Source organism: Notechis scutatus, chromosome 1 (genome assembly GCF_049901735.1).
Source record: "Notechis scutatus isolate UNSWTSFEM ecotype Mainland chromosome 1, rNotScu1.2, whole genome shotgun sequence".
Classification (NCBI taxonomy): Eukaryota; Metazoa; Chordata; class Lepidosauria; order Squamata; family Elapidae; genus Notechis; species Notechis scutatus.
Window position 1 is genome coordinate 324336072 of NC_142009.1, and position 23095 is coordinate 324359166.

At 42.4% G+C, this 23095-nt stretch overlaps 1 protein-coding gene and 1 long non-coding RNA gene across 8 annotated transcripts in view; one reads left to right on the forward strand and one right to left on the reverse strand.

Moving 5' to 3' along the window:
- Positions 1 to 22405, forward strand: part of SSBP4 (single stranded DNA binding protein 4) — a 58406-nt gene extending 36001 nt beyond the window's left edge. For 2 of the 7 annotated variants that reach the window (XM_026670969.2, XM_087952566.1), the window contains 12 exons: positions 3109 to 3168; positions 7883 to 7949; positions 8736 to 8806; positions 11029 to 11096; positions 11247 to 11292; positions 11900 to 11935; positions 12132 to 12177; positions 14659 to 14726; positions 15184 to 15262; positions 16377 to 16405; positions 17447 to 17554; positions 21420 to 21681. In XM_026670969.2, the coding sequence (XP_026526754.2) occupies positions 3109 to 3168; positions 7883 to 7949; positions 8736 to 8806; positions 11029 to 11096; positions 11247 to 11292; positions 11900 to 11935; positions 12132 to 12177; positions 14659 to 14726; positions 15184 to 15262; positions 16377 to 16405; positions 17447 to 17554; positions 21420 to 21536 (795 nt within the window). In that variant the 3' untranslated portion in view covers positions 21537 to 21681. Of the gene's footprint in view, positions 1 to 3108; positions 3169 to 7882; positions 7950 to 8735; positions 8807 to 11028; positions 11097 to 11246; positions 11293 to 11899; positions 11936 to 12131; positions 12178 to 14658; positions 14727 to 15183; positions 15263 to 16376; positions 16406 to 17446; positions 17555 to 17787; positions 17938 to 21419 lie in introns of those variants that run through there. The other 5 variants (XM_087952563.1, XM_087952564.1, XM_087952562.1 and 2 more) reach the window with 5 other exon arrangements.
- LOC148133516 (uncharacterized) lies at positions 18407 to 21424 on the reverse strand. The gene is made up of 2 exons (XR_015746938.1): positions 19984 to 21424; positions 18407 to 19674 (listed from the first exon to the last, which is right to left on the reverse strand). It is a non-coding gene; the product is annotated as an uncharacterized LOC148133516 (long non-coding RNA).
- Positions 22406 to 23095: the final 690 nt, after the last annotated feature.

Consider the following 23095-nt stretch of genomic DNA (forward strand, 5'->3'; position numbering starts at 1 on the left):
TCCCCAAATCTTGAGCCATTTGTATCTTTTGTTTTACACATTTTGGTCCCAACGCATCAAGTATTTTGGAAGGTGTACCACAGATTATTGTAATCCATTACTCCATACCAAGAAACCATAACTGTGGTCTATTCACAAGGAAGTACTATTGAATTGTTGGGAGATTTCTTTCTAGAATTGTTTTAGATTAGGATGCTCTGTGAACTCAGACATTGTATGTTATATGGCTTAGCTGCTTGTAGAAATTCATCCAGTAGTTTATTCTTATGTGCAGATCCAGCCACAGAGCTCCAGCCTTGATTTCAGTTATCTGTGAATAGAGAATTGTACCTTCTAGAACTATATGAGAATCACCTCGCATTGAAATGTCGTTTCCAGGTTCCCTTCCCCCTGCGTGGTCCATTCCATCTCCTCTTCCCCGAGTTCCAATGTATGATGGTACTGAATGAACGATGATTGCAACTGGTTCTTGGAGTTCCGGTTGTCCCAGCACCCCCTCCCATGGTCATGTTATCATGATCTGGGTGCTTAGCAACCTGTTCACACTGGTTGCCAAGCACCCCACAATCATGTCATCAACGTTTGCAACCATTCCTGCTGGCTTCACCAGAAAGTCAGTGGGGAAGCTGGCAAGGAATGTCAGAAGTCTCTGGGTTGAGTCTTCCCCAATTCCTCTCCGCTTATGTTTCACCAGTCACTTGCACCCCCACACACACATGCCCTTCCCCAATTTGGATAGCAACTTTTCTATAGCCCCTTGCAACCTCATACACCCCCCTTGATCCATGCAATGCTTCTTGTGCATCCCCTCATACCTTCCCTGTGCAGCACCTCTTGCACACCTTTGCCAACTCATGATGCACTCCCTCCCCAACCCGTGTAGTGCTACCTGTGCATGCCCTCAGTCCTTCCCACATCTGGCAGCAGCCATTTACCTAACTGCTGACCTGCAATTTTTCAAGTTCCTGCTGACTTTCCCACTGATTTTGATTGCGGGAAGCCGGCATGAAGCTGCCTTGCCTCACAACCACGAAAATTCAGTTTACAATAATAGTTGGACTGCAGGGATTGCCATTGCTAAGTTACCATCCTAGGTTAAGGATTGTATGTTTGAAATTGTAAGAATCTTGTTTAATTGCCGTGATCCCTTACTTGAAACTTCATGAGATTTTATTTTATTTTTTGGGGGGGGGGGCAGAGGTTGCCCCAAATATCACAAATTTCATATAATACAAAATCTTGCAAGATTGATTAAAAAAAAAATCTCCCTATTTTGGCCATTTGGGATTTGAAGTGATTTAAGTCTTTGAAACATTGTTGATTCCTGATGAACTGCCTGGAAAAGTTCCTATTATTTTCTTGGCAAGATGTTGGAATTGATTTGCTGTTGCCTTCTTCCTAGGGCTGAACAGAATGACTGGCCCAAGGTCACCCAGGTGGCTTTGTGCCTAAGGTGGAACTGAAACTCACAGTCTTCCAATTTCTAGCACAGTGCCTTAACCCTAACCAAACTAGCTCTTCTAGAGATGCTCTGTTGTTGCCCCTACATCAAATTAATTTTTACTTAATTTTGGACCCTTCTGATAACCATTTGGATGGGGGATTATATTGTATATGTGTGTGGTGTTTTGCGATTGCTGCATTTCCAATTCTGACCGGCAAGGTGGTTCTCAAAAGCTGCTCAAAGTCACCTTGTAGAGGAGATGGGAAAAGTTAAAAAAAAAAAAGATAAATTAAAAATAAATTAAAAAGCTAGTCATGACACCATTGTGGTATATATAAGGGAAAGGTTGGAAACTGCTGCCCAACAGCAACTGCGTAAGATGAGACAACATCACTCTCCTAATGATACCAGTGGGACCACCCCAGCTGAAAGAGACACCTTCAGGGTATCTCTGAAGTTGTCATGTTGAACTTAGCAAGGCAGGAATTGGGATGGCAGCAGTGGTGCGATTCAACCGATGTAACAAGCGGTTTGGTGATTGCACGCTTTGCGCCTGCACGCCATTTGAAAAAGCCCATTTTCAGCTATAATGCTTACCTTCTACTACAGCCCCAGTGAGTAAAACAGCTGAGGCACGTCAAAATCTCTCTGCCGCGCAAATCAGCTGTGCTCCAAATCAAGGAAATAAAGCAGGGGTGTCAACCTTGGCAACTTTAAGACTTGTGGACTTCAACTCCCAGAATTCTGGGAGTTGAAGTCCACAAGTCTTAAAGTTGCCAAGGTTGGACACCCCTGAAATAAAGCATTGAAAGAGCAGGGGCAGGTGGGTGAGGCCAAATGATCACCGGAACTGCCGGTTCGCTAGAACCGGTCCAAACTGGTAGAATCTCACCCCTGGATGGCAAGGAACCAAGCCAGAACTACAGAGGGACTTGTAAAAGATAAACCAGAGAAAAAGGTGGCTGCCAGTCTTTTTGTCAGGTTGCCATTTGTCTCATTTAGATTGCTGGGACTACAATAAATTATATTCAAGCCAATTTCTAGATACCCCATGAGTGCACAGAGAGAATTATTGCAGGCATCTGAAGACAAGTTTAACCCATTTTCATGATATTAGAAAACTAAAATGGGTATCAGCCTTTAATTGTTCCATCTCTTAGTCCTCAGTGAACTTCTTTTCAGGAAACAGTGGCCAACATGTGACCTCCCCAGTGTTAGTGAACTACAACTCCCAGCATCCCTCTGAGATTCCTGGAAATTGTTCAGCTATAGCTGGAGGGCCAAAAATGTTTTCCACCAAAAAATCCAGTTGAAATTCAGAGGAACTTAATTATTTACTGAAAATGTCCAGAATTGGGGAAAAGCCATAGAGTATAGGCTTTGTGTGTAAAATAACCTGCCTTTAATTCTGGCATTCCCAGATTATCTGGAAAAGCATTTGGAAGCTTGGAAATTGGTTACCAGTCATTAGATTTAGTGATAAGAAGCTTAGGATGTGCTGTATCTCATTAACTTGCTTGGTGCCATTTTACTGATTCTCATGAAGATACCCAATCCAGTTTGCATTGTTTGAGGTTGACCTTTCCCAAAGCATGGATATGTGTGAGTCCTTCTGCGATTTACTACGTTTTGGAGCTGTTCACCCCTCTTTTATTTGTCTGCAGCCATTCATGCCTTCACGTTTCCCTGGTGGGCTCCGTCCTTCCGTTCGAATGCCAAGCCAGGTAAGTTCTTCTGGGGACTACTTTGGGTAATTCACCTCTCCCTTTTCACCTACAAAAGTCCAGTTCTGGTATCCTGTCATATTCTCTAGCATTTGTATAGCTTTTCCATTTCTTACTGATAGCAATTTAGTAAATGGCCAAGTTAATCATTTCCATTAGAAGATTATCTTCATTTCCTCTTTCCACCAGATGATTTAATTTCTGGGACTGTCAGCTGGTGCTCCATTCAAAATCCAAGAAAGAAACACTTAGACTCCGTTAGAGAAAAAATATCTTTTACTGGAAATCAAGTGGTAGCATCAAAGGAATTCTGAATCTGAGGAACTGAGTGTGAAAATCACATATACAAAGTGATAGCAATGTTCCCATCCACAATAGTTCAAACTGTCCATCCAATCAAAAGTTGTATGTAATGTCATGTGGGGCATCTTCAGGTGGTGATGCAGGCATCTGTCCATTGAAGGAGGTGCGCTTGCGCATATCACAGGAAAGAAACATAAACAAGAAATTCCCCCTCCCTCCCCCCCCCACAACTATTACAGTTTATTCTCTCAGAACCACCAGCTCACGTCCCACAACTATTTCACCCCTCCTTCCCCCGTTACTTATGACAGCCAAAAGATGCAAAACAAAGGAAAGAAATCTTGAAGGCTGACAGGGACCTTCTGACATCTAGCATTCAGTTACTTCTGCTTTCCACCTTATAGTTCCTCTGGCTGCCCATCTGGCCATCTGTGATGATATGGCATAGCAATGCCCCCAATGCACCTTATAAATTAACTCTATGCTAAGAAGTCTTAATAAATGGAATTTTGTTTTCCACAAACTGTTGCCTGGATAATCCCACTTATTCAGTGGTATAACTGATGAAAATTAGACCACATTTAAAGATTTGACAGGGGATGTTAGAAAAGTGGGTTTAGACACTAGATAATTCTTCATTTGTTGGATAGACCAGGAACATGAAAAATGGTGCGTTGTCCTATATGGGCAAAATAATATTCTCTTCAATGAGGCTGGCTTCCGTGCATTTCAATATTCTGAGGATAGTGCTAAGAAAGAAAAGGAGGAGCTGCCTTTCTCCATCCGAGGAATATTCTAGGCATCTGGTGGATAAAGTTGTTCAGATTCCTTTGGAGTTTGACAATTCTTCCTGAGGCGATGGGAGCATGGTGTTATATGTTTATCTGGGGGTGAATTTCAACTTACAACTCTTGAAGCAGTAGACGGGGTCCTTGGGACTGTAATCCTAAACAGCTGTTGAAAGATATCCAGAAGGTGATGTGTCCATAAAGAAGTGTATTTACTTTGCTGAGAGAGTTGGTACCACCTGCCTGAAAGGAGATGAGACTCCTAGACAATTTTCATTCAATCTCCAACTTTCCCTTATTAGGTAAGATTATTGAGAAAGTGGTTGAACTGCAACTTTGGAGAGTCCTGGAGGAAATGGATTATCTAGACTTTCTTGTTTGAAACTGACATAATATTAAGGCAGCATTAGTTGTGCCTGCTGATGACTTCTAGCAGAGCTTGGAGGATGGAATTCGATCATCCTGGTTCTTGTTGACCCCTCAGCAGCTTTCGATATCAATTATTCTGGTTTGCCTTAGGAGTATGGGAGTATGCTGTTGCATGGTTTTCCTTTCTTTGTCATTGAGTTCAATCAGTGTTGAGGGGGAGAAAGGAGGTCAGAGTAGAGGCCCCTAATGTGGAGGACATCAAGACTGGATTCTCCTGCTCCTCCTGTTTAACATTTACATGAAAGAACTACAAATCAACCCTCTGTTTGGAATCCAGTATCATCACTATACAGATAGTGCCCATGTTACATTTTGGACCTCGGCCAACTAGATTATGTTCTCAAGATCTTGATCCAGTGTCTGGAGTCTATGTGGATCCAGATGGGGAGAATCAAGTTCAGCTCTGACAAGACCCAGTAAGCTATAGGTATTTGACTGGCCAAGTCTGGATATGTTCCATCTTTAGTCTTGAATGGGTTGTACTTCCCCCTTTGGGATCTTCTTAGACTTGCAGTTCCTGCCTGGGGAGTAGATAGCAAGTGGCAGCTGTGACCTGACAGCCTTTACACAAAGGTCTATAAATCAACGTACCTACATAATTCTCTGTCTCCCATTCATCCTTCTTTTGTCTCAGATCTAGATTCCAAGATCTATGCTAGCTTCCTTCTATAATGATCTTCCCAAACTAATACCTTTCCATGTGTGTTGATAGCACCAGGTAGAGGATGACCACTCTAGCCTGCTTATTGTTCTGAAAAGTCAAAGAAAAATCCAAAACAAACAAATGGCCTTAACATAGGTGCAGGAAAGATATTATTTATTATCACAGTAGGATATAGTATATTAGTGAAAAAGGTTCTACAAGTGACCACTTTTCAAGTTCTTCGGTGTTTTAAGGATCTCTTAGTTTAGAGGTCTTCAAACTTGACAGTTTTAAAACTTATGGATTTCAACTCCCAGAATTCCTCCTCCAGTCATGTTAGCTCAGGAATTCTGGGAGTTGAAGTCCACAAGTTTTAAAATTGCCAAGTTTGAAGACCCTTATCTTAGATGATAAGTGAATGGAATGGTAGCCAATATTTCAGAGATGAATCAATGAATAAACCAACAAATAAATCAATAGATCAGTGAAAAGTAATACCTCTATGTCTGTAACTTTGCAATGTTGTTTAATACATGAAACAATGGGGAAATAAATAATAATTGAAATTAGCCCTGCCAATTATAGGCACACTTCTTAAAACCATCACAAAAGGACTTTGGTTTTTCAACCAGATCCCGGCAGTCCTTTTTACCTTTTTATTAGAGTCAAACATACACCCATGAAGCTATCCCTTCAATTTTGGAAAAAAGTAAAAGCCTTGTGGTGCCAAGTCTGAATTATACAGTAGATAAGCAGGATAGGTCTACCTTTGCAATTGCCTCTTGGGTGGCTATTAAGATTTGAGGTTTAGTACTGTTCTGGTGCAACAAAATTTCCTTCTTGTTTTTCTGAAACTTGCTTTATCTTTGCTTCAATATTTTGAGTGCTACAGTTAGCACTGAGTTGTCGGTGATGCATACTCAAATCCATGTGAATAAAATCAGCTGCATCATAAGAATTGTAGCTGTGAGTTTTCTTTCTGGAGCATGAAATTTGAATTTTTTTCCCCTACAGTAAAAGTTCCTGTGAAATGCCAAACTTAGTAGCAGTTTCTCTTTGAGTGATCTGACAATTGTGCTGTTAGTTCGTCAGTCTTTCTCGTGTAAACTGTCACACATCATTCACTTCATTTTTCATCACACAAATAAGCTCTTCTCAATTTGTAGCCTGTATTTTTTTTTTTTTGCACCATACTCATATCAACACTGCATCTCCATAAACAACAAGCATTTAGCAGTGAATATCAGTTGGAGGGACTTTGAGCGGCATGGTAGCCTAATGGTGATGACACTCACCTCCCACTCAGAAGGTTGAGAGTTCAATATTAGGTAGCTGGCAGATGTTTCTCTCCTAGGGCACAAAGAAAAAATATCTGCTGTGAATTCCACGTGGCATCAGGAAAGGCACCCAGCCAAGAAGTGCTCAACCCTGATTCTACCTCTAATTAAGGGATTACAAGGTCATAAAAAGGGAGTTTTATCAGTTGGAGGGATTTCTTCCATCAATCAAAAGTTTTATCATGGTGTGCACTGATGAGTACTCCTTGAAGGCCATTTCGCAAACAATTGCATCACAACTTTTTCCCAGCAATCTTGTGACAACTGCAATGAAAGAACAATATAAGGAACATGTAAGAGCTTCTGACACATCAGTATTACCATACATTGGCAGTGTTTAACATTGGAGGTGTTGCTTTTCATTCAAACCTGTATAGGCTGCTGAAAAATGTTCATGATTTGGTCACCAACCTGCACTTGGGGACCAGATTTGTTCCCAATTGCTAAATTTTACAACCACTGAAGCTTATGGACAGATTCCAAATCTGGTCCTAGTTAAAAATACACTTCTGGTAAATAAGCATCATAATATCATCATCATCACTAATATTTTAGCCATTGTCTATCCACTGCAGCATGTTTCCAATCAATATGGTTCTAGTTATCTTGTGCCAATTGGGCCCGTAATACTTGCCTGTGTCGTCAATCCATCTTGTTTTAGGTCCCTTTCTTGGATGCTTTTCATCAAATTTGATCCATTCTATGACTGCCTTGGTCCACCTGCCATCAGTTGTTCTTGCTATACGACCGGCCCATTTCCATTCTTTTATTCTCTTGGTGATATCATATACTTTTGTTTGTTCTTTAATCCATGTGCAGGTCTTTTTATCTTGTCTTGTGATGCCGAGCATGTATCTTTCCCATGGCTCTTTGCATCACTCGTAGCTTTAGTATCATTGTGAGGTTAGTGTCCATGTTTCACTGGCATTTGTTAGAACAGGTAGCACACACTGATTGAAAACTTTTCTCTTCGGGGATACGAGGAGGTTGTTCTTGAAAATTACACTTAGCTTGCCAGATGCCTACCAACCACATTTAACACACCATTCAATTTCCTTTATTGTATCACCCTCCACTGAGATTCATTGGCCAAGGTATATGTAGTAGTTTACTATGTCTGGATTTTCTCTAGATATATTTTCTTTCTTTCTTTGGTGAATAAGCATCATAATCTACCTGATTAAAAAGACATGGATTTTTTCCCCCTCCCACAGCCATCTATGGGTGTGTCTGGCCAACCTCTGATGCCCAGTGCAATGGATCCGGCAATCCGATCACAAGGTGAGCGGTGAGTTAAAATGGGATGAGTGGATAGTTGGCATGACATGAGACTATGGTTCCAAGCAGGGAAATGAGATGAATGGTGCATCTCTTTAGAATCTATATCCATCCATTTCATAAACAAATGAGATAGATACACATCTCATAAACAAATCAATAAATGTAAAAGTATCTTACTTAGAAATTATTTGCATTTAAAAAAAATTCAAAACACTTCTGAAATATTTCTGAACTTTTCAAATCCTTGCCTATATTTCTTTCAGCGCAGTATGTAGTCACATTTGGTAAAGCAAATACAAATGCTATAAACATCTGAACTTGTTCCTTTTGCTTGATTTAACTCAGTGGTGGGATTAAAAAAAGTTTTACTACCGGTTCTGTGGGCGTGGCTTGGTGGACGTGGCAGGGGAAGGGTACTGCAAAATCCCTCCACACCCCACTAACCTGCTTTCCAGCTCCGTTCTCCTGTGCAGGGCAATAAAAGAAGACCCAGCCGATCAGCTGGGACTCTGGAGGCAGAGAATAGATGGGGGCGGGGCCAGTCGGAGGTGGGATTTGCCGGTTCTCCGAACTACTCAAAATTTCCACTAGCAGTTCTCCAGAACTGGTTAGAACCTGCTGAATACCACCTCTGGTTTAACTGCTTGAATGTGCGGATTTTTTTTTTATTGTTGCTTCTTTTTTTGGAGGCTCCAGGCTCATTGGAGACTTTGATTCTACAGTTGCATCTTAAATATGTTTGATCTCCCCAATTCTCCCCTCTTTTCCCACTCCTTTTGCCACCAGTAGGGCATCCTAACATGGGCCCGATGCAGCGCATGACACCACCACGGGGTATGACAGGAATGGCTCCACAGGTGAGCTCCCCAAAATGGGGGATAGATTTTGAAACAAGTTGGTGGATTCTGGAAGTATTATTTGATATGAAATTGTAACGGGTTTTTGTGTGTGTGTGTGTGTGTGTGTGCGCGCCTATGCTCATGGATTCCAATCTGAATGCAAAATATGTTCTAGAAGCTCTGGGAGTTTTCCAACTTCTTGAAGCCCGCAATTTAATTTGCATTAAAATGGTTGCATACTTTTTTTCATTCAGTTAGAATAAAGAAAGGTTCGATGGTGAATCTGATGGGCACCCTATGTAACCCTGGACTCCTGGGTTATTTAAAGTATATAACTAAAAAATAAAAACTAGCACGAGATGTTTCTGATCTGCTATTTCACCTTTTAATTATTCATATTAAACCTGTATGCTGCTTCCTATTAAAATTTGCATAGTTTACTTTACTTTATTGTCATTGCACCTCGTACAACGAAATTAAATATCATCTTCAGTGTACATTATGACTGAAAATAAACACAAACACACATTCTATACATTGAATTGAAAACCCCTGATATTGCATTAATATTGCACTATACAGTAGAGTTACTGCTCTGGGATAGAAGCTGTGATAGTGACTTACAGTAAGCGAACAGACTTCAAGGCAGTGGATTAAGTAGTGTAAAATATGAAGAAAACATGAAAGCAGGTTCTTAAATGTCCATGTGAAACAGTAACCAAAACACAGGTAATCCTTGACTTAACAACCATTCATCTAGCAAAAGTTACAACAGCATTGAAGAAAAGGACTTACAACCAGTCCTCACACTTCCCATCGCAGCATCTCCATGGTCACGTGATCAAAATTCGGGCAGTTGGCAAGTGGCACATGTTTATAACAGTTGCAGTGTCCCGCCTGTCCCGGGGTCACACAGTCGCCATTTGTAATCGTCCCAGCTGCTTCCAACAAACAAAGTCAATAAGGGAAGCCAGATTCACTTAACAACGGCGGTGCTTTGATTAAAGAATCACAGGGGGGAAAAACCAGGTGCCATTCGCTTAACAACCCAGCTTTCTTAGTAATGGAAATTCTGGTCCCAGTTGTGGTCATACACCGAGGACTGCCTTTATAATTTTTTAAAAATAGTGACAGCTAATTATTGTTTGAACTAGAGCAGGGGTGTCAAACTCAAGGCCTGGGGGTGGCGGATCTGGCCCGCGGGGCTGCCCTGTAAACAGCAAAGGACCGGCCCCGGGGGGCCTCTGCCAGAAAAAACAGAGCTCACATGGGTCATGGGCAGTGGCCCTTTTCGCTGGCAGAAGGCTGCAGGAGGCTGTCACAACTGAAAATACAGCCTGGGCTCCATTTTCGCTGGCAGAGTGCTAGCAAAACAAACTACTAGCAAAAGTGGATTCTCCTCCCCCAGCCCTGCCCGGGCCACCACAGATGCCCCCGACATGAGTGACAGTTTTGGTCGCCATGATGTAAAAAAGATGTTGAGACTCTAGAAAGAGTGGAGAGAAGAGCAACCAGGATGATTAGGGGACTGGAGGCTAAATATATGAAGAATGGTTGCAGGAACTGGGTATGTCTAGTCTAGAAAAGAGAAGGACCAGGGGAGACATGATAGCAGTCTTCCAACATCTCAGGGGCTGCCACAAAGAAGAGGGAGTCAAGCTATTCTCCAAAGCACCTGAGGGCAGGGCAAGAAGCAATGGGTAGAAACTAATCAAGGAGAGAAGAAACCTAGAACTAAGGAGACATTTTCTGACAGTGAGAACAACTAATCAGTGGAACAACTTGCCTCCAGAGGTTGTGAATGCTCCAACACTGGAAGTTTTAAAGAAGAGATTGGATAACCATTTGTCTGAAGTGATATAGGGTTTCCTCCCTAGGCAGAGGGTTGGACTAGAAGACCTCCAAGTTCCCTTCCAACTCTGTTATTCTATTCTGTTGAGCTGGCCACACCCTTCATGGCCCTGCACCGCCCCTCAGGTCAAACACAACTCTGATGCAGCCCTCAATGAAATTGAGTTCGACACCCTCTGAACTAGAGGAACAAAATTGCCCTTAATAGTGGCGTGATGTTTCTTATCAGTGGTAGCTGTAATGGTAATAATGCAAAGATCCTGACCTCTGTACTAAATAGATAAATTCTGCTGGGTAAAATTGGTGAGGAATGACTGGGAAGGGAATCAAATATTCTCGATCGGTTTCTCTTCCTTCCCCTAATCCCTTCCTGCTTTTTCTTCGTCCAGAATTACGGTGGTGGCATAAGACCTCCTCCAGGGTCTCTGGTTTGCCCCGGTATGGCCACAATGAACATGTAAGTGTCTGCATTAATTTATCTTGGGAAGGGGTAGCCAAAGGAAATCGGGGAGAGTGTGTCCTTTCAACAGAACAGGAACATCACCATCCCTTCCCAGGAACTCTTCCAAATGTTTGAGAGGTCAGTCTTGTACATTTTTCTCTGCAGAGCTCCGGGTGTTCGAGGATCCTGGTCAAATATAAACACAAACTCGGTATGTCTGGTTTATTTTTTTATTTAAATAAAACTTTCTCTTCCACAATTCAGAAAGTCACAGTGGTTGCATCCACACAACAGACTTCACCAAGCAGGCAAATAACTTAGTGGCTGCGCTTACACAACATGTTATGTTTGATCAGAGTTTTTGTGTCTCGGTTGGTAGTACACACACCCAACCAGTTTATTTATTTTGTCATTCAGTAAATTAGGTGGAGTCTCCACAAATGGGTTAATTCAGTAACCAGGTTAAGCATGCCTACCAAATGCAGCCAATGCCTGATATATACGGCTTCTCAGATAAGATCGTCTTAACATTGATATTTTATTGTACTCTACTAATCTAGATGAAATGTTAATTTATATTGTTAGTCCATGTATGATATGCCATACGCTAAATCAGGGGTCCCCAAACTTGCCACTTTAAGACTTGTGGACTTCCAACTCCCAGGGTTCTCCAGCCAGCTATGCTATGCTGGCTGGAGAATTCTGGGAGTTGAAGTCCACAAGTCTTAAAGTTGCCAAGTTTGGAGACCTCTACGCTAAATAAATAAATCTGGTCCCCAGCTGGTGATTTTTTGCTCTCTCCTTTCTATCCCGTTTAGGTATCCTATTCCTCGTCTTCCCCTGGCAGCTATGGGGTAAGTGGCTGAAGAGGTGTGAAAAGATGTGGGGTGGACTTCCTAGGCAAATTTTGAACCCCTGTCCTGATAAAGGGCAGGTGATTCTAATAAATCTGCTTGCAAGACATGGTTGTTAAGGTTGATGAGAACGACTCCTCCACAAGGCAAACCCCAGGATCATGAACGTTATTTCTCTCTGTGTCTCTCCTCACAGGGTGGCGGAGGCCCCCCTGGCACCCCTCTCATGCCAAGCCCTGGAGGTAAGTATCCTACGAATGAAGGTAAATATATGCGTCCCCAGCATAATGTTGGAGGTCCAGTCGAGTCAGTCACTGAGATCAAAGGTTTATTCTTCCAAGCTTCCCTGATGACGAGTTCCAGCATGACCCTGAAAGCTTGGAAGAATAAACCTTTGGTCCCAGTGACTAACTGGGATTGGATCCTTGTATGTATCCTGGATTCTATTTTGGAAGGACATTATTTCTGAACGCCCCACTTTTCTGTCACAATGCCTCAGAAAATCTTCCTTATCCTGGTGTCATTCAGATTTTTGAGTTTCAATACTTACAGTCACTAGTCAACTTTTTCTTTTGCTTTATTTACTTAATAAGAACAGAGAGAGGGGAAAAAGAACAAAAAAAGGGAAAGAAGGCAATATAGGTAGTACTTGATTTACAGCCACTCATTCAGTCACTGTTCAAAATTGGAACAGCTGTGGCTGAGGGAACTTGGTATGATCAGTCCCCAAGGTTGAGGTCATCACAGTGTCCCTACAATCATGTGATCACAATCCAGGCTCCATTATAATGTTGTATTGAGTCACAATCACATGATCACTATTTGCAACCTTCCTATTTGCCAGCTTCCCACGAGCAAAATCAAGCGGAAAGCTGGCAGGGTTGCTCACAAGTCTCCCTTGTAAGTAGATCCCACTGCATATTCTCCTGAGGAACTCCGCTGTGGAGCATGAGACTCCAGATATCTGTCTAGCATCCCCTGCCTTCCTGCCCACAGTGCCCCTCCTCCACACTCCATAGGGTGCATTCGCCTGCATTAACCCCTTATCAACCCGGGATCCCAGCCTATCTGCCTGCCCTCTCCAGTGTCCACCCATTGGTTTGCCCATGCTGTCATGGTGTCTAGTGGTTAAATGACCAGGCTAGAAATCCAGACCCTGTGACTTCTAGTCCCACCTTAGGCATGAAAACTAATTGGGTGATTTTGAGCCAGTCACTGTCTCTCAGTCCAATCCACCTTACAGGGTTGTTGTGAGAAAAATAGGAGGTGTATTAGCTATGTTTTCCACCTTGAGTTATTTATAGAGAGAGGGAGGGAGGGAAAAGAAAGAGAGAGAGAGAAAGAAAAAAAAGAAGGAAGGAAAGAAGAAAGAAAGAAAGAAAGAAAGAAAGAAAGAAAGAAAGAAAGAAAGAAAGAAAGAAAGAAAGAAAGAAAGAAAGAAAGAAAAGAAAAGAAAAGAAAGAAAAGAAAGAAAAGAAAGAAAGAGAAACAATGAATGAATCTATCTTCCAGAACGCTGTTTTAAATTAATTTTGAAGACTGGATTACCTCATTGGATAAATGTAATCAGGGGCTCAGCCAACATGAAAATTGGAGATTTAGAATAAAAACAATAGGTAAATGCATTGACATGGGGGAGGATACTGTCAGGTTTCATAGACTTCCTCCTGTTATTTTTTTACTTCTAATTTAGAAAAACCAAGTATATTGTGGGAATGTAGCCACTAGGTCTTAGCTGGATTAAGCATGTTGTGGAACCTTAGCCACTGAAAAAGAGTTCCAGAGAAGTTCCTGTGGTGGGGAAAAACCTTTTCTTTTCCCACTTGGACCCTTTCTATCTAAAGATACACACAGTCCAGCTAAAAATAAAAGTGCCTAATCAAGGATGTTGCATAGGAATGCCTCAGCTTTCTGGCCTTCTGGTACTTCACATTTTTTTCCCTTGAGCAATAGGGTCTGCTTAACCTTAGTTTAGCTCTATGTTTCTCAGCCTTGCTAATTTTAAAATATATGGATTTCAACTCTGAGAATTCCCCAGGTAGCCATGGTAAACCTTGAGCTAAATCAAGGTTAAGCAGATCCTAGTCTAGTTGTTATGCTAGAGCAGTGATGCCTAACCTTTCTGGCAGTGAGTGCCCTGAAAATGCAATGTGCATGCGCTCCATCCCCATTCATGCACGCACGTCTCCCGTGCATGTACCCTACCCCTGCATGTGCCCTACCCCCCTCGCGCATGCACAGCAGAGACCCGAAGACCAGCTGGGAAATGGGAAGCACGCATGCACATGCACGGTGGAGCTGAGCTGGGGTAACAGCTCGCGCGCCCATAGAGAGGGCTCTGTGTGCCACCTCTGGCGTGCGTGCCATAGGTTCGCCATCACAGTGCTAGAGTCTCTCTAGACTGTAACCAATCTACAGATTAATCTACATATCAAGCTAAAGCCCTCCTCCAGTGCATAATACAGTTTAGCCTATTGTAGATTGAAGAGGCATCTCTGGCTAAATTTTGGAACGGAGCTCTGGGACTAGACAGATTTTTGACCTCATTCAGCCAGATTTTAAACCCTAGGGATGAAGCCTCCATTTATTTGAGGCAGCTTATCTCTGAATACCACCCAACTTCATGTCCTGCTGATGGACTTCCTTGAGATTTCTAGATGTTCACTGTATCAAAAGAGACCGCCTTGGTAACTTTTTCTTGCAATGTCCCGTCCTTGTTTCAGACTCCACCAACTCTAGTGAAAATATGTACATGATGAACTCCGTTGGCCCTCCACCAAGCCGGCCTGGGGTAAGTGCCTTCTTCCTGCTCACACCCTGTTGCTGGGTGATAATTCTATGACAAATTTCTTATTTCACCATGAGTGAGTTGGGTGGCCATATACATTTTCTTAATAAATAAATAGCAATAACACTTAGATGTATATACTACTTCACAGTGCTTTACAGCCCTCTCTAAGTGGTTTACATATTGCCCCCAACAATCTGGCTCCTCCTTTTACCCACCTCAAAAGGATGGGAGGCTGAATCAACCTTGAGCCTGGTCAGATTTCAACTGCCGAATTACAGGCAGCTGGCAGTCAGCAGAAGTAGCCTGCAGTACTGCACTTTAACCACTGCGCCACCGTGGCTCTAAATAAAATACAAACATGAGGGAGAAAACTGTCATGCTTCTCCGCCTGGAATCTGCCCTTCCTCATTATTTCAGTATTTCTCTTCTTTTCACGCTGTCTGTGCATAATGTTTAGTTCTCCATGGGGCCAAGTCCAGAAGGTCCAATGGCTGGAATGAGTGCCATGGAGCCCCATCATATGAATGGATCCTTAGGTAAGCATGGATTTTCCTGCATGGACAATAAAAATCCATAAATAAATAAAATCCAATAAATTCTCAATGTCCTCTTGCATGCTAAAAGAGGTCAAGTCCAGTTGAGCATGATTTCCGGTGATTTTTAGGGCACATCCATAAAATTCTCACATTACTTATGTCTATTTAGAAATGTTTTCTCAGTGGTTTCCTCCAAGATGTTTTTTAACTTCCCAGTCTGATCTCTAGATGTGAAATCTTCTGGTGGTTTCCTATGCAAGTCCTGACCAGCTCCAACTTTGCTTAGCTTTTTGAGTTCTGCCAAGATTTGCTGGTTCTGACTGAAGCAGGAGTGCAGACCACTGGATGCCAGAATGCTAACTCTGAGTATCCTCTATCTTTAACTTTGGCAGAGAAAGATGAGGAACAGCTTCCATGTTTCAGTATCGGGGAATTGGTGTTCCTACACACATGTCCATTTATCTGTTGGTTGCCTAGCAGGGATGTTATACGACTGAGATTCCTGAGCTCAGATACAGATGTCCTTGACTTATGACCATTCATTCAATAACCATTCAAAAGCTAACAATGGCTCTAAAATGAACAGTGCACAGCTTGCTTTCTAGTTGAAATTGATATAAGAACGGAACTACTCTAGATAGGACGAGATAGATGTTGGGCTAGCCCGTCTGAATTCAGGAGTAATAGCTTTCTTCATTCAAAGACATCCTGAGTTTAGTTGTTTCGGTCCTTGCTTTCAAAGCTCCATGAAATGGCATGATTGCAGATGATCCAGTTATTCTTGAAGATTTGTGGAAGTAAAACAATGATTGTGTAAAAGGGACCATAGAGCCAGAATCAAGAACTGAACCTTAACATCCCATTCGAAAGAGGCCTTGAGGAAAAGAAATAGGTTTTGTAAGACTTTCTTAAAATCGGATAGTGACGGCAGCTGATATTCTATACCTTTCTAAAGTCCATTGGCAGAAAGTTTTTATTGGTAAGAATTTCTGTGGATTAAGTGGAGGCTCCTAAGACTTTGGCTGCCAACAAATCTCTGCTTTCCACAAAAGCCTTCCAACCTGGTAGGGACCACCTAAAGGCTGTGGTTTAACTGCTTCCATTCTCATTGCAGGTCCAGGTGAAATAGATGGGATGCCCAAGGTAAGGGTTTGCATCATGGTGTCCTCTTCCAGAGGGCGAGCTGGAGTTCCACAGGCCCTGGGGACCAAGGGATCAGAAGGGGATCAGGAAAGATTATATGGCGTTCAAGGGGATCATGATCTCTCTACTCAGTGGGGCCCTCTCACTGTAGAATATTTATCTTTAGGAATAAAGAGAGTCAGTTGACCTCCCCAGTAATTAGTTTGCCTAAAATTGAAGGAATGATATTTGGGAGGGAACCAGGGTCTTTCTGGAACTAACTCTTATCTGAATCAGGTAGTCCTTGACTTACAACTAGTCACTTAGTGACTGTTCAAAGTTATGACCGAGCCATAAAAAAAAAGAGGACTTACGATCCAAATTCAAAGTTTATTTATTTATTTATTACATTTAGAGACAACCCGTTATTCTCTGGATGACTCTGGAAGTTGCGGTGGTTGGGTCTCCCTGACTGTGATTGAATTTTGGGCGCTTAGCAGTATTGCAAATGGCTGCATTTACGGCCATTTGCAGCATCACCGTATTTTAGGACCGTTTTACCAAAAACTGGCGCTTCTAAGATGTGACAAAACTGCTCCCATAGCAAACCATGGGTTCACTTAACAACTAAGGACTTGCTTATTGACTGCCACAAAAAAAAAAAGGTTGTAAAATTGGGTTGGTCATGGGATCAGCCTGTTTTGCAACCGTTATGACATTCAGTCAGACTGGGCAGACTCCATTACGCTGGTATGTCAAGGACTGCCTGCAGTTAAGCAGGTTATTTCTCTGTGAGAAAATCCCTACAACAATGTTGGTTTCCCCATGATCTAGTTAAACTGATCGTGCAAATAGAATCTAAGAACTTCATAAGGTCCGGAAACGGGCTCTTTTTTAAAAAAAAAAAAAAATTTTTTTGCCGATCTTGTCCACGTGATGCCTTTTTTAACAATGCTATCTAATACAGTAACTCTGAGAATGTATTCTAATCATGGTTCAGGTGTGAATTGCCTCTTGTTGTTTTTTTCCCCTCTGTTTCTCTTTTTATTTCTGATTCCCAAGAATTCCCCGGGTAGCATGGCCAGCATAGCTAACCCACCGGGCACCCCGCGTGATGACAGCAGCAGTGAGATGGGCAGCAGCTTCATAAACCCCTTCCAAAGCGAGAGCGTAAGGGCCTGCGTGGAGCGGCGGCCGCGGAGGGGGCGGGGATCTCGGGGGGCACGCGGGGGGCGGGGCACCCTGTGGCAGGGTCGGACTGGGCTGTCAGTACCAACAGCTAACAGTGCCATCTCATGCTGGAAGCAGCAGCTGTCAGAGGTGTGAAGAGGGGGCCGGTGCCCCCCCTCCTCCATGATGGACCCTTCCTCTAATGCTGTGGTGTCTCCCATCTGTCTCCCCAGTATTCGCCCAGCATGACAATGAGCGTGTGACCTGGCCTGGATGCCCAGTCCCAGAGGAGCCAGACTGATGCCCCCCCCCAGGGGTCTTAATTCCCCCCCCCTGTATTTAATAACAGCTTCCCTTGATTGCTAGTCTCAGCCCTTCCCTGCCCCCAGTCTGGACTTTTGATCCCTGCCCAGGTCACCACCTGCCCTCTCTAACTGGTACTCAGTAAACTCTAGTGACGTTGAGAATTGTCACTAATCAAGTGGGACAGCCGAAGGTTTGATAATGCTGCACAAGTGGACAATTACGAAAGGCAGGGAGATGCACCTTCCTCTCCTGCTGGACTGCAGCATCCCTTACCCCGAAAAGGGTTTATGATGATCCATTGGACATTGGGACTGTCGTCTACCGTGCGTCTTTGGACTTTTAAATTCTGCATTGTAGCAGGAACAGTTGAGCTGTTTGGAAAGCTTCGTTTTGGTCTCCGTTCTTAAAAACCTGGTGGTACAGTTGGTGGGGGAAAGCATGTGCATCAGGAAACACGGTCAAGACTCTTCCGGAGTCTTGAAGTTCAGCAGGAGGGGGCCTAGAGGAAGACACAAAGCCCCTTTTTGGTGAGCTTGGGAGGTAAGCGGGAAAGACGTGGTAGGTGAAAATTGGGTGCCATGAGCTGATCGAATTAATCGGGAGGTATGTGGGCTTTGACTGGCAATACAAAAGTTTTTGAGAAATGGGCAGATTCTCTTCGCTCGTGTCTGCAGCCAGCTTTGGTTTCCTGCCTATGTTCAGAAAAAAAATAATAGCAAAATTGTTTCCTAATTGCACAGACTTCTATGGAAGTATTCTTGATTCTGCCAATATCGGTTGGCAGAGACTGTGTGGTAACAGATGCTACAGGGGTGGGGAAAAGATACACTAATATTGAACTCAAGGTGAATTTGAGCTTGGTTCCTGATGACTTCAACAGAAACTTCCATGTTGTTTTCTTGGCCATAGCATGGAAGTATTTTGCCATTGCATTCTTATGGGATGTATTTTCAGCTTCCTACAGCCTTGGGATTTCCTAATGGTCTCCCATTCTGGTATTAACCAGACTAAAATCTGCACAGCTTCCAAGCCTAGACAAGGTCAGCCGGATGCTGCCACCAGCTGATCTACTAGTTGCTATGCAAAGATACAAATTATGTTAGTGGTTACTGTTTTTCCCTGCATCATGTTTTTAGCCTTTTTCATTTTTCTCTCTCAAATAGGGTATGACATGCCTTTTCTGTCACCTCTGCCAGCAGTAACTGAAAAAGAAACTTGGGTGTAAGAGAACTTTATGGCAGAGGTGCACATTAGAGATTTCCCTTCTTCTGTCTTCCATCCCTTCCAGCTAAGAAGGTAAAGGGGAAATACTGTGAATGACTTATATAAAACACCTCCATCTCTTCCCAACATTAACAAGAATATAAAAATACACCTTTTGACTGTCTCTTCAAAAGTCAGTCCTCCATCTGTCAGCTTTCAGATGCTTCCTATTATAATTCCTGTCACCATAGCCAGCAACTTTGGGTGTTGGGAGCTGAAAGCTAAGACCTGTGAAGAAGAGCATCAACTCAAGGAAGCCTGTTGTGTTTGTCTGTCGGTGAATACAGTACTTTGGAAGAGATCTAATTGTTTGGCCTCTTCTCAAAACTGTTATCAAAGGAACACATGTCCTCCGGGATGGATGGAGATGGTTTGGTCCTTGAAAGGGACCGAACAGGGGTATCCCTTGAGGTTTATATTGTGAAAGTGGCAACAATTGGCCTTTGCCATCTGGGAGGGTTGACTTCCCAGTCTAGTCTATAGTTCTGGAATGTCCTGAAGGTCTCACAGCCACGTGCTAAGTGGGCCAAACCTACTTATCTTTTTTTTTTCTAAGAACCACCATGTTGCCATCAGCTGCAAAAAAATTACAGCCCAAACATGGGTGATTTACTTGGTTGGTGTATAGTAGGCAACCACCATAGCTGGACAGCTTTTGAGCTCAAGCCAAGGGGAGCCCACCTTCTCCTTCATTATTACAGGATTCTTCCAGCAGAAAGTTTACCCAAATATGTAACCAGTTTGTCTTCTTGGGTCTTAAATTCATTCAAGCTACAGAGATCTTGACTTTCAGTGGTACTTCAAGAGTGCCATCGTATTTTTCCTCTCCCCTTTGTTCTTTTTCCCTCAAGGCTTAACACACCCAACTCCTTCAGTCTGTTCTCATAGGACTAAAATTCCTACCAGGCCTACGAGCAGACAAGATCAAGAAACAGGAAGACTAAAAAACTAAACTTTATTGATCAGGCTACAGTAACAGAATCTTGCAAGTCTGCCCATGTTTTCCCTTCCATCCTTCTTATATCAGGAGGAACCAATCTGAATCTTTTTCTAATACTTTCCCACCTACCTGGGCTTAATGCATGCTTCAGCATTTGTGGTTGTTCCGTGGGCTACTCAGTGTCTTCTCCAAGATCATCTCCATTGTCCCTACAGTTCCTGAACCCAATTGTCTTTTTTCCCCTACTTTCTTTAAAATCATTCCAGTTTGTTTTCATAAAATGTGGCATCCAGAACCAGGCTGAACAATGAATGGCATTATCTTTATTATTGTCATCCCTATCATCTCTGCAAGCTGAGATGTCTGGGCTTAACTTTTCCAGAAAACATTGGGATTTCAGATCTCGGCTTTTGAGATCAGCGAAAAAAGAACGGAGTCATTCTATTTTGCTTGGTTAGATATGAGTGATCATTACAATTCATAGGCATTCAAAGGGAGAAAGCGAAGAACATAATTGTACAGTGCTCTCGTGACAAAAACTCTGCCCCTTAGTATTTGATGTTCCTATCTATTTTGGTATTAGGATTAGACACATGGATGCCTGTATATTATCCAATAAAATAATCAGCATAGATCTTGGGGTAAATTCGGACTATGAAAGACCTGCTGGAAGAGGTCACATACAAAAGTGAGAACAAAAGCCATTTCACCTTAATTTACCTTTGATTCAAATGAACTGAAGACAATATGTTGGCTTTCCACGATAACTCCCCTCTCCAGGCATATTAAAAATTAAGGGACAGCTTTTACAGGGGCGTTTAATGAAGTTGCAGATTATGCATTCCCTGCTTTAGATCTGCTAGTTCTAGATTTTCTGAAAAGAAAATGCTAGTTCTGGATTTTTTTCCCCCCATCAGCTCTTTCAAATGCCATTCTTCACCATCTGCTTTTTTATAGCCCATCAGCTCTTGTTCCTCTTACACGGGCTAATGCTATACGCTCTTGTTTTTTATTTTTTTTAAAAAGGCATAATATAAGTCATTCACTACTCGCTTCATTTATGTGAGAACAGCTCTGGTCATAGAGATGCAAGTATGAGAGAGCCAGATTTAGAATGGGTTTACCTCTCTGAAAGGCCATTACTATTTCAGGAAGATCCCCTTTTCCCATAAGCCTACGGTTTCAGTGGCTGAATTTAGGTAGGCACAAAGAAACAACCTATATATGTAAGAGCAATTTCTAGCTGATCGCAGCCGTTCTACCCAGCTCTCCTCGGATGCAGCTTGCAGTCCCATCTTTCCAGCGTAACTGGAATATGATACTGACTCACTCTCCCACCTCCCATCTTCATTTCAGAAACTTAAGAACCCATGTCAGTGCTGTTTCTGTTGCCACCCTGAGGAGAAACAGGTACATTCCATAATAGCAATGCAAAAAGGCAGAATCTTTTTTTTTTTTCAACAATTTATGTAAAAGTGGGCTCATTATCCTATTCTTTCCTCCTTAGAAAATTTAGCAAGAAGGCGGGGAAGGCTGTCCTGATCATGTTCTCATTTCTGCCTGGTCACTGTAACTTCCAAAATCATGTTTACACCTAGCACTTCCATACCTCTGGGATGTGTGTGATCTTTTAATAGCAAACGATATTTACATGTAAAGATTTGAGGATTTGGATGGTATATTCCCATTTGGTACAAAACATCCTCAACTTAACCTGGATCTATGGCTGGGGAATAAATATCCATAGTTGGTATCTTATCAAATTCACGTCTCACAAAATCTAAATTGTTTGGGGGGATATTTCTGCATCTCAGAATTTTATAATATAGCTTTCCCCTCCCCCCAAACCGCAAGGAAAAGCAACTACGAAAATGTATGTAAGGAAAAATGATACACAAAAAGCTAGGGAAAAAAATTTATATCCAAAATGTCATAGTTTTAAAGTTACGAGTGATGTAGAAACAGAAGCAAATTAATTTGTGGCTGGAAAAAATGAGGAATCAAATTCATATTCATAACATCTTAACACTTTTGAAGTGTTGGGGTTTCACAGCTTTTGTGAGATTGTAAAAAGTATATTGGGGAGAAGAGAAATGTTTGACTCTGTTCCTTTTCTCTGGGTTTGGGGTCAGCTTCTGCACAAATTCAAAGAATGGGAAAGAAGACAAATTTGCTGCCTCAATCCAGATCCAAAGGAATTACAGCATCAGCTTGGGCTTTTTTTCATTGTTATTCTGTGTAAATAAAATACCATTTTTGGAGGAAGTCGTTGAATTTTTAAGGTTTCCAATGAGAAAACTTGCATCAATAAATGTAATTTGGATTTTTTTAAGAAAAAAAAATGTCTGCAAGTAGTTTGTTTTTTCCCATTCAGCAAGCAGAACAATCTATTATCTTCCCTCAGGGGACAAACCCTTATACTGCTAAGATAAAATCCAAGATTCAACTAAGCCAACATCTGGTGGCCAGATGCCAGCAGCAAGCCTCCTGCAGGAAGATCACATGTTTTTCTTATTTGAATCACAGCAACTCATTTTCATTCGGACTACAGAGGCACTGGTAGGGCAGAGCAAGAATAAATTTGAGTACAATCTTTTTCTACTACAGCAAAGATCCAGCCAGATCTCCATAGTTAGTCAAGAAACCCTTCTTTCCTGTCCTAATCATCAAAGGCACACTATTTCTTAATACCGAAGCTGTACTTAGCCATCTTAAGATCAGCTTGGTTCAATCAACATTCGTTGTTTTTTAAATGTACCAGCAACCAGTTTGTCAAGTCCTTTGTCAAGTCCTAGCAACAACGTAAACCTTCACTGGATGTGTGTTTTTTTCTAGTTATCATTTACAGGATGTATTATACGTGAGTTTTCTATAGATCCGTGATGGCGAACCTGTGGCAGAGGTGGCACAAAGAGACCTCTCTCTGGGCACATGAGCCATCGCCCCGGCTCAGCTCCACTGTGCATGCACGTGAGCCTCCCGCCAGACAGCTGGTCTTCTGGTATCTGCCACCCATGCACAGGGGGAAGGGC